General features: G+C 43.7%; 1 protein-coding gene across 3 annotated transcripts in view; it reads left to right on the top strand.

The window, feature by feature from the left end:
* The window catches only part of DIXDC1 (DIX domain containing 1), a 274,022-nt gene that overhangs the window by 207,515 nt on the left and 54,488 nt on the right, over nucleotides 1-12,019 (top strand). For all 3 annotated transcript variants that reach the window (XM_077456913.1, XM_077456912.1, XM_077456914.1), the window contains 3 exons: nucleotides 5,449-5,594; nucleotides 11,230-11,319; nucleotides 11,408-11,461. In XM_077456913.1, the coding sequence (XP_077313039.1) occupies nucleotides 5,449-5,594; nucleotides 11,230-11,319; nucleotides 11,408-11,461 (290 nt within the window). The remainder of the gene's footprint in view (nucleotides 1-5,448; nucleotides 5,595-11,229; nucleotides 11,320-11,407; nucleotides 11,462-12,019) is intronic.

Genomic DNA, 12,019 nt, shown 5'->3' with positions numbered 1-12,019 from the left:
GTCCCACGGAAACTAGGAAAGGGCTCTGAAATAATTCCATTAACCTGCAATCTAGCTAGCGGCTCTGTATACAGTAATCTCACCAATAGAATACCGTATTTATCGGCGTATAACACACACTTTTTTCCCCCTAAAATCAGGGGGAAAGTGGGGGTGCGTGTTATACGCCGATCCCCCACAATTTTTAACCCTTTCTGCTGCTCTCTGCGGCTTCGGGGATATTTTCGGCGCACTCGGCCATTGCCGGTTATCTTCGGCCGTTCCCTGCTATCTTCGGCCGTTCTCGGCTATTTTCGTCCGCACTCGGCCGTTCTCGACGGCTTTCGGAAAGCTGAAAGCCGCCGAGAACGGGTGGCTGTGGCCAAAAATAGCCGAGAACGGCCGAAAAAAGCCGAGTGCGGACGAAAATAACCGAAAGCCGTCGAGAACGGCCGAGAACTACTGAGCGCCGCTGAGATACACAGGACATCTGCTCTGTATCTTGGCGGCGCCATTTTTAAATGACAAAGCCACAGAAAAGACTGCAAATGACTGACGAGACTAAATGCAAGGCTGCAAATGACTGACAAGGCTAAATGCAAGGCTGCAAGTGACTGACAAGGCTGCAATGAAAGGCTGTAAATGACTGACAAGGCTGCAATGCAAGGCTGCAAATGACACTGACAAGGCTGCATTGATGGGCATTTAAATGTAAGTTTTTTTCCTTAAACTTCCCTCCTAAAAGTTTTTTTCTTTTAAATTCCCCCCCTTAAGTTGGGGTGTGTGTTATACGTCGGCGCGTGTAAATACGGTAAATACAGGCTCAAAACTAAACGTTTCCAGAAGACGGAACAAGTAATTCCACTCGACAAAATTGAAAGCCTTCTTGGTATCTAAAGAGGCCACCACTCTTGTCCCGGAGTTGTCATGATCAGTTTGTAGGTTCACGAAAAGTGTTCTGACATTCATATGAGCACAACACACCCTGGATAAATCCCATCTGATCCGCATTAACTAATTGACTAACTGTTTGCAGTCTCCCAACAATAATTTTAGCTAGAATTTTTGTGTCTACGATCATTAACAAGATCGGATGGTAGGAGTCACACTCCCGAGAAACCTTTCCTCCTTTATGAATCAAAACCACCAAGGCTTCTCGTCTTCATTTGTTAGCACAGGTAAATCAATATTGTCTAGAGAGCTAACCAGTGCATCCCCCCCCAGCAGGGGCGCATGACAGATAAAGCTCCCTGTAAAAGTGAGTAGATTTGCAGGATGTCAGCCGAGTCACACACCTCAGCTCTGTGTCTATCATACACACTCATTATGTATACAGATAAATATTCCGGTTTTGCTAAGTACGCCAGAAGTCTGCTCTTTTTGTCACCAAACTCAAAGATGCGCCTCCGCTGCGCAAGTCGGAAGAGCTTAGTGGTCTGGTCCATCAGTGCAGCACGGTACGCCCTAGTTTTGTCCTGTAAAGCCCTCCCGTGTCGGCCCCCTAAGGTATTCTGCTTCCGCTAGGGATACTTGCTTTTCCCTGTCCTGTATCGTAGAGGTCAACTGTTTTTTTAAACCCGCTCACCTCTGCTATAAACACCCCTCTTAGAGTGGCTTTAAATGCCTCCCACTGAAGGAGATCTGACCCAGCGTTCCTATTTTCATTCCAGAAAAGCTTAATAGCTTCATTACATTTAATCTTTACATATTCCTCCTGCAACCAACTAGCTTCCATCCACCAATGACAGATCCCTGGTTTTGGCCCAGGCTAAGATCCAGCAGCATGGGAGAATGGTCAGAATGGGCTCTATAGAGATATGTCACCTCTCTGACCATTTCCAGGCCCTCATCATCCGCAAGGATGGCGTCTATTCTGGATAGCGTTCTGTGCAATTCAGAGTAGCAGGAATATTACTTAGCAACTGAATATTTAAAACGCCAAACATCATGGGATTCATATGTAGACAGCTAACCCACCAGGGGGGCCGGAACTCCAAATGGCGCAACCAACCTATCCATGGTTGAGTCCGCCACTGCATTCAAATCCCGCAGATTGAAAATCCTCTTTTCTGCTATCTCATAAGTAGCCTGCAGCATGTCATCTAAATGAGACATTGAGAAGCGAGTAGGTACATATAGATTAACAAATGTCAGGAACTTATTGAGCACTTTCACCACAAGAATAACATATCTACTCTTAATATCAGTTTTAACTGCATGAATGAAGATGGGCATAGATTTTGTGACCAGGGTAGAAACTCACCTAGCATAGGAAGAAAAGCTGGCATGGTACGCCCCAGTGACATGTGCCCTTTTTAGAGAAAGAACCCTGGAGCCCTGCAAATGAGTCTCTTTCAATAGGATCAAGTGTGGTTTATACTTTTTAATGTAATCAAATACCAATTTGAAATTAAGTCCTCGGACATTCCAGGACACAACTCTAAGGTTCACCTCCATTGCAAATAAACAGAAAGCAGAAATGCTCCCCCTGAGAAGAGGGGAACCAAAGGCTCAGGGCTCCAGAGCTCCCTCCGCCCCTATAGAGCAGCAGCTGCTTAGCAGGAGAAAATGTATTGCACACACACTGAGTATAAAGAGTCCAGATAGAAAGAAAATTGTCCCAACAGAACAAACGCCCATAGGCCCCCCACCCCCCTCCCCACACCCAGCCCCAACTTGCAAGGCACTTTGATCCCATAACCTTTAACCAAGAGAAAGGGTAAATGGATGCAAGACATAGATTAGTCTGACAGGCTCCAGCACCTTGGGGAACAAGTCCCAAGAAAACTGATGAGAAAAAAACAAAAGATAACCTTTGCAGTAGACAGAACAGTCCGCAGGCTCCCACTATGCAGTAGGATATCTTGAGCAGCAAGAAAACACATGGATACAACATCATAATAACGTAGTCAATCCCCTGGACTGCCAGGGATGTAAGGCAATAAAGCAGAGTTCCAGGCAGGGCATCATCCCAGAAAAAATAATAATAAAGGGAGAAAAAAAAAAGAAGGGGGGGGTAAAAAAAAACAGACCAGTCACTCATACCCCCCCCTGCTCCCGCAGTGTTCTTCTAGGATCCCAGCTATAATTTCAAAGGTTGCTAGGGGGGACGTGGAGAATTCCCACCCCCCGGGCGACCCCAGGAATCCAACCATCCTGAGTTCTCTGTAGGAGATGTGAAGAAATATACCTTTCCATTATCCACAATGCGCAATTTAGCTGGGTACAGCATACTATAGATCAAATTCAGATCTCTAAGTCGCTTCTTCACCTGCTGAAATGAGGCCCTTTGTTTCTGGGTGGCAGCAGAGAAATCAGGATATATAGAAATCCATTGAACCCCAATTCAGGCCCCGTCCTAGGCCCCTTTCAGAATATTCTCCCGATCGCGGAAATGCAGGATCTTGGGAATTGCTCCCTTTGGTGGTGCTCAACCCGGGACTCGATGCGCCCGTTCAATGGCAAGTATGTTAGTGAAAGTACCAGGAGCCATGTGCTCTTTAAGCCACCCCTCTAATCCCAGAAGAGGTCCGGAAGTGATGTTGCATACACACGGTCGGACAAAGTTGTTGGAAAATCCGATTGTACATAACGTGATGAAGTTATTTCGTTACGACGGGACTACGTTCAGGCTAGTAGCCAATAGCTTTGGTCTAGGAATTTGATCTGAGCATGCGTGGCACTTTGTCCGTCGGAGTAGGCTACACATGATCGGAGTATGTCCGATCAGAGCATGTCCGATCGGAGCAATTTGTTGGAAAATTTTACCGGCAAGTTGGAAAAGTTGGTCCGTCGGATATTTCGACGGAAACAGTCCGATGGAGACAACACACAGTCGGAATATCCGACAAAAAGGTCCGATAGGACACATTCCGTCGGAATCTCTGACCGTGTGTACAAGGGCTAAGAGCTCCTCGGGGTGTTTCCCCTCTGCTCCCTCAGGGAACCCCACAAACCTTATGTTATTCCTTCTTATATGATCCTCCATATTGTCCATATTTAAAGTATGCTCAGAGAGGGGTTTCTTTGCCACCTGAACAGCAGTGTCCATAGGTCTGACAGTGTCCTCCAGATAGGCAATACGTGGTCTGCAGCCTGTGCCTTTTCTCTGAGCTTCTGCATATAATTTTTCATGAATGAGAATTCCAATTTAAGTTCCCCAATGTGATCAATTTACTTGTTCCGGCTTTTCCTGTATGGCTGCCATAATCTGTGTAAGGGATGGTTCCTCTTCCTCCTCCACCTCCCTGCCAGCTCTGTGCATTCTAAACATCTCTTGTGTTTGAGGTAATCCCTCTGTGGTCAATGACTTGCCTGATCCAGTGGGGGAGACGCAGGCTGAGCAGCCTCCACATAACTCTGCAGCGGTGGTCATTCCTCCTCCTCCTCCCGTGCACCGGCACCATCTTGGGAGCCCCAAGCAAAGTGGGCCAGCTGTTCTGCCGGCGTTTTGAGCCAGGGTGGCCCATCTTTCACCATCCCTGGAGGTGCCTGTGAGGATCCTGCACACATACCCCAGCAGTCCAGGTCAAAATTCAAGCGTTTTGCTCACAGGATCACGGCACAATCAACAACCTGCAGAGAGAGCTCTGTTCCTGCAGTCCTCACATGCTGTGGCGCTGGCTCCGCTCCACTCACCCTAACCCTTAAAGTATATGTCATCCCTCACCTTTAAAACAATCCATTTGGTTTAAAATAGAAATGGAAAGCAAAACATCTGTGTATAGGCATAAAAAGCATAATAAATACAATTTAGGAGAAGAAGGCAGAGAAAGAGCAATACACTGATCTTCCCAGTGAAGAGCTGTGTAGGTAGGCCTGTCAGCACAAGTCTTGGTCACTGGGAGACAGACGGGCTGTGCTCCCAACACAGCCCAAAAAACTGACCACACTGGGGAAGGATGTGCTTCTATGCCTAGTGTGGTCAGTTTGAAATAGGAAAGCAGGGGAACAGCAGGTTTTTCACACAAATGAAGCAATACAAAGAGAACAGGATACATTTTAAAACAAGTAAATTGTACAATATACACATATCAGGAATCTAAAATGTTGACGTAACATACACTTTAACCTAACTCCTAAAGTTCTTGTTGTTTAACCATTGCCCCCAGCACTTACCCTTCCCTTCCATACTAAAGCCCCATACACACTATCAGTTTTTCTGCTGAGTTTTTCCTTCAGATTTACCAAAACCATATAATATGTGATCAAACCTTAGGAGTTTCAATTTGTATGCAATCAGGCAGGCCCTTGCACTACATGGTTTTGGTAAACCTGAAGGAAAAACTCAGCAGAAAAACTGATAGTGTGTATGGGGCTTTACAGTTGGGTTGCCCAAGCATACTGAAGGTGTGAAATGGAAAACAAGGGTATGTACTTTTTACTTGTACTTGGTGTGTTCCACATAGTTATGCTTTAAATTTTAATTAATTCTATGTATTGTATGTTCTGTTTTTGCTTTGGTTGCAGATGAATCATTTATACCTCCACCAGAATCCCAGCCTATTAACCCAGCCATGTATCCAGACACTTCATGGGAGGACCATCTCCTAGAGCAACAGGATCACCTAGAGAGGGAAATGGAGGAAGCCAAGAAAATGATATCTGGCCTGCAGGTATGCATCAGTTATCTTCATAGCTCGTAACAGCTTGTCGACTTGTCTCTACATCTATATATTGAACATATCTGTAAGGCCCCTTTCACACATGGGCGGTTTTCAGGCGCTACAGCGCTAAAAATAGCGCCTGTGTACCGCCTGAAAAAAAAGCGGCCCCTTTTACGCCAGTGTGAAAGCCGGAGGGCTGGAGCGGTGCGCTAGCAGGACGGTAAAAAAGTTCTGTTAGCTGCATCTTTGGAGCGGTGTATTCACCACTTCTAAACCGCTCCTACCCATTGAAATCAATGGGACAGCGCGGCTATACCGCCGGCAAAACGGCGCTCCAGCGCCGCTTTGCGGGCGTTCTTAACCCTTTTCCGGCCACTAGCGGGGGTTAAAACCACCCCACTAGCGCCCGCAGACTGCCGCTAAAATGACGGTAAAGCGCCGCTAAAAATAGCAGCGATTTACCGCCTATGGCCGCACCGCCCCAGTGTGAAAGGGGCCTTAGTAAACTAGTTACATAGTTAGTCAGGTTGAAAAAAGACACAAGTCCATCCAGTTCAACCTTAAAAACAAATAAATAAAATAAAAAATAATCGTACAATCCAAATACCCAATTTTATGCCCACAATTGATCCAGAGGAAGGCGAAAAAAAACCCCAGCAGAGCATACTCCAATTTGCTACAGCAGGGGAAAAAAAATACTTCCTGATCCCCCAAGAGGCAATGGATCAACTTTACCTATGTTAGTACCCAGTTATATTATGTACATTCAGGAAAGTATCCAGGCCTTTCTTAAAGCAATCTACTGAGCTGGCCAGAACCACCTCTGGCAGGAGTCTATTCCACATTTTCACAGCTCTAACTGTGAAGAAACCTTTCTGTACTTGAAGATTAAATCTCTTTTCCTCTAGACGTAAAGAGTGCCCCCGTGTCCTCTGGGTTGACCGTACAGAGAATAACTCAACACCAAGTTCACTATATGGACCCCTAATATATTTGAACATGTTGATCATATCCCCCCTTATTCTCCTCTTCTCAAGAGAGAATAAATTGAGTTCCTCTAATCTCTCCTCATAGCTGAGCTCCTCCATGCCTCTTATCAGTTTGGTTGCCCTTCTCTGCACTTTCTCCAGTTCCCCAATATCCTTTTTGAGAACTGGTGCCCAAAACTGAACTGCATATTCCAGGTGAGGTCTTACTAAGGATTTGAACAGGGGCAAATTTAATTCTCTCTCTGGAGTCTATACCTCTGTCTTTTAGCCAATTTTCTATCCATTTACAAACTGATATTTCCAAACCTGTAGACTTTACCTTACATATAAGCCATGTGTTGGGAACTGTATCGAACGCTTTTGCAAAATCCAAGTATACCACGTCCACCGCCACCCCTCTGTCCAAGGTTTTACTTACCTCCTCATAAAAAGAAATCAGATTTGTCTGACAACTTCTGTCTTTCATGAATTATTAAACGCTCCAGTATCTTCCCAGCTATAGAAGTTAAGCTAACAGGTCTATAGTTACTTGGTAATGACTTTGATCCCTTTTTAAATATAGGCACCACGTTCGCCCTGCGCCAATCCAGTGGGACTATTCCCGTCGTTAATGAGTCCCTAAAAATTTGATACAATGGCTCTGAAATCCGTGGGTGGATGCCATCAGGTCCAGGTGCTTTATCCACCTTTATTCTGTCTAAATATTTCTGGACCATATCACTTTTGAGCCATTGTGGATCATTTGGGGCTGTGTCACTATCACCCCCATTATGGACATGCGCTCCCCCATGCTCTTTTGTGTACACAGAGCTGAAGAAAGTATTTAATAAATTAGCCTTCTCTTTGTCCCCAGGCACCCACTCTAGATTATTTTGTAAAGGGCCCACATGCTCAGACTTGACCTTTTTACTATTAATATTTTTGAAGAATTTTTGGGGGTTTGTCCTACTATCTTTTGCAATCTGCCGTTCGTTTTGAATTTTTGCATCCTTGATTTCCCTTTTACATATTCTGTTAAATTCTTTGTAACATTTAAATGACACTAGTGATCCTTCATTTTTATATTTTTTAAAAGCTCTGCTCTTATAGTTTATAGCTTTTTTAACTTTGGCCGTGAGCCACATAGGTTTTGTTTTTAGCCTTTTAAACTTATTGCCCATGGGAATATACTTTTCAGTGAGGTCCCAAACAGTCTTTTTGAAGAATTCCCATTTCTGTTCTGTGCCCATTGAAGTGAATATTCTCTCTGAGTCTAAGTCCTGGAGAGCAGCCCTCATCCTTGGAAAATTTGCTCTCTTGAAGTTAAGTGTCTTTATCTTACCCGTATGTATTTCTTGTTTAGCACTAACATCTAACTAGTGTTACAGTAACTATAGAATCAAAGTATAGGGCAACCATAACAGAACAATTTCACATTGGAAATGAGCAGTGCAGTCAGCATAACTCAGGAAGACCATTGTTCATATCTCTAAGCCCTTGTACACATGTTCAGAGAATCCGTCGGAATGTGTCCTACCAGACCGTGTCGTCGGATAATCCGACTGTGTGTGGTATGCATCGGACTGATTCCGTCCGAATATCCGTCGGACCCAATTTTGCAACATGTTGGAAATATTTCCCGACCAACTGGGCCGATCGGACATACTCCGATCATGTGTAGAGAATTTTGATCGGACCAAGTGCCACGCATGCTCAGATCAAATTCCTACATCAAAGCTATTGGCTACTAGCCTGAATGTAGTCCCATCATCACGTTCTGGAAGATCAGATTTTTCGCCAACTTTGTCCGACCGTGTGTATGCAACAGTTTCGGACAAGATCCGGCGGACAAAACCTGACGGGCAAAATCCGACGGATTTGGTTGTGGAAATCTCCGACCGCGTGTACAGGGGCTAAATGCGCTTGGATCGTAAAGGAGACACACAAGGGGTCCGCTGGTAAAATTATTCTCACTGAGATGCACATAAAGGAGAGTTTTATGGTTAGTAAAGATAATAGCAGACACCTTGTGCTACAACAAGCTCTCAGGCAGGTCTTTTAAATATTTAAAACAGTCTTTAGCAGACATGTCAAACTGAGAGGAAACAGTGGGCCGAACTGAGTATATTAATTGTGCGAGAAACTGCATTATATCTGCTGAAGGCCACCTTCAAGTGATTTCCGAAAAACACGGATGATGAGTAATTAAAGTTATACTAATAACTGTATCCTAGCATATTTAATCCTTGATAATGTGTTAATGAAACAATTTATGAAACACTTGGCTACAAAATGATGTAAGTGTACCCCGTATTCACTGGAGAATAGCTAGGGTCATATTCAGTGTAAATGCGTAAACCAGCTGAGTAATATGAGGCTATATGTGACCTGATTTGATAAGACTGGCCTCTAGGTACCAAGCCATATAGACGGACCTTGGGCCTGATTGTAGTTTATAATCCATTATTGTTTCATAATACCTTATATTATTATTTAATCATTACCCCCTTTTAGCATTTAGCGTCCATAATTATACCTCACTATTGATATTATAATTGTAATTAAATTTCTATTTTGTATATTTTATTTTATTATTTTTTTTAATATGAATATTCCAACACAATACATTATTTATTATATAACCTCTCATTATATAATATAATTTATTGTTATTTTACTAGCTCTTATTTAATTGTATTCTTTGACTTTTGTGAAACTTGTTTTTTACAATACTGACTTATTGTAATTTATTATAATCTATATTATTTGCAACAAGAAAATCAAAAAAAAAAAAAAAGACTGGCCTCTAGGTTTACCAAGGGCTAGTTTACACTAGTGTTGCTCTCTGAAGAGTGATCTGTATTCGGATCGTTCTCAGGACGCATTTGACAAATGGTGAGGTGACGTTGTATTGCCTCATCACCGCATGTTATAACCCCACAAAACCTGCACTAGTGCACCATAAACAATTGCATTGCATGCAGTTTAGGGGCAGTTGCGAGGTGCCTCTTTTCAATTGAATGGGCCGCATTCAGCAAAGAGTAATGTCCGCTGAATCTGTATGGAAGGGAAATTATTTTGCAGCACTGCGATGCAAAGCATTTTGGTCGTAGATTATGTGCTCTACCTCCTGCTGCTTATGCAGCATAAGAGGGAGTAGTTGGAGACGGTAAAAATGTGTCTCAGACATGTGTTCCGACCACCCCCCAAACACAAGTGTCAATAAGGCCTTGCTCTTTCAAGTGGTCTTCAGTAGCTGCTAACCTATGACAAATGCCAGTAACTCAGTGAAAGACAATTTCTTCCATTGTTTGTGCATGTAGCTGTGGATTTTGCTATTTGTTATTGCAGATTTCAAAGTGTTAGCACTCAACTAACAAAATGTTTCGGGTAACTTCACATCTAGACCAGGGGTCTCCAAACTGTGGCACCATTCCTTTTACTGACACCAACAGTGGGGCACCATCTCCCCCCACTGACACCAACGATGAAGCACTATTCCTTCCACTGACACCAACAAGAGACATAATTTTTCCCACTAAAACTAACAATGGGGCATCATTCCTGCCACTGATACCAACATTGGGGCATCATTCCTCCCACTGACACCAATGATGGTGCACTGTTTCTGCCACTAATACCAATGATGGGGCACTATTTCTCCTCTTACTGACCACATTTTTTTAAATCCCACTGACCACCAAGCCTAAGCCCCTGTACACACGGTCGGAGATTCTGCCAACCAAATCCGTCGGATTTTGTCTGTCGGATTTTGTCCGACGGATTGTGTCCTAAACTGTTGCATACACACGGTCAGACTAAGTTGTCGAAAAATCCAATCTTTCAGAACGTGATGACGTAATTTCGTTACGATGGGACTACATTCAGGCTAGTAGCCAATAGCTTTGATGTAGGAATTTGATCTGAGCATGCGTGGCACTTGGTCCGATCAAAATTCTCTACACATGATCGGAGTATGTCCGATCAAACCAGTTGGTTGGGAAATATTTCCAACATGTTGGAAAATTGGGTCCGACGGATATTCGGACGGAATCAGTCCGATGCATACCACACACAGTCGGATTATCCGACGACACGGTCCAATAGGACACATTCCGACGGATTCTCCGACCGTGTGTACAAGGGCTTAGACATTGCGGACTCCCATAGATGCTGGGGCATTTTTTACGCTCACTGGCCACAGTCCGGCCTCCTAAAGTCTCAAATGCTGTAAACTGGCCCTTTGTTTAGGGAGTTTGGAGACCCCTGATTCAGGGTATAGTTCAGTTCACATTTAGTGTGTTCAGAGCAGAGAAGGGTTAGACCCTTTGTCAAGTTTTTATTGCTGTTTGTGTCCTTGCTGGGGAAATGTATCCTTATTTTAGTCCTGGTGAGCAAAAAGAGGGGAAATACAGATTTTAAAATATTTTTCTGATTTTTTTGTTGCTTCTCCAAAACAGCAAGTATAGAGAAATCCTCGCAGCAGGACACAGACAGAAAAAATAACCTATTTAAATCTTTCCTATTTAAGTTTATCTACAACAACAAAAAAAAGTTTATTACACTTTGTAGCTCAGTCTTAATAAGGGAGTCTTTATTTGTACTCTTATAGCAGCCTGTAACAATATCCCAGCTTTACTATCTCCCGTGGTTACAGGATTGTGTTTCCTTTTCAGGCATTGCTATTAAATGGATCGCTTCCCGAAGACGAACAAGAGAGTTTATTCTCTTTGCGTGAAGACGGGGCGTGCCCAGAAGAACAACTGGTGAGTTCATACTGTACCTGCCTTTACCATTCTGCAAAGTCTTCCAGCATCTTCCATCATTGCTGAACTTCACGTCTTCACCTTTCAGGTCATCATCAAAAGTCGCCTTGACCAGAGTATGAGTGAGAACCAGTGTCTGAAGGTAGGTCCTTACTGCAACACCTACATGTTAGAGAGGATGAGTTTTTTTGTAGTAACACAATATGATAATGTGTAGTAGTATTTACCGACATCCAGTCATTCATAATGTGATATGAGCTAAAGGAAAACACCAGATCTCCTTAACAACCTACTTGGTCATGTTTAATAAGTGCAAGATTAAAACTATGCCTCTTAGCCACCACTATTTTTCTAAAGTTTCTTATTGCGAGTTATGTCTTAGAAATAATAATATGGTATTGCTGACCATTATACCTGTTATATTTACTTGCTCTGACAAATGGTTTTGCACAGAGCAGCCTGGATCCTCCCCTTCTCGGGTCCCTGATTGGTGCACCTGGCCCCTCCCTTCTGTCGAGTGCCCCCACAGCAAGCAGCTCCATTTAGACTGATTGGGCCCCTCCCCCTCTCTCTCCTGATTGGCTAACTTACTTTCATTAACAGCAACGGGAGCCAATGGCGCTGCTGCTGTGTCTCAGCCAATCATAAGGGAGTCCCGAGCGGCCGAGGCACTCGTGCACATCACTGGATAGAGATGGGC

Source organism: Lithobates pipiens, unplaced genomic scaffold (genome assembly GCF_037356315.1).
Source record: "Lithobates pipiens isolate NorthernLeopardFrog02 unplaced genomic scaffold, aLitPip1_a1.2 Scaffold_27, whole genome shotgun sequence".
Classification (NCBI taxonomy): domain Eukaryota; kingdom Metazoa; phylum Chordata; class Amphibia; order Anura; family Ranidae; genus Lithobates; species Lithobates pipiens.
The sequence above is the reverse complement of the archived record's forward strand: the minus strand, read 5'-3'. Positions and strand labels throughout refer to the sequence as shown.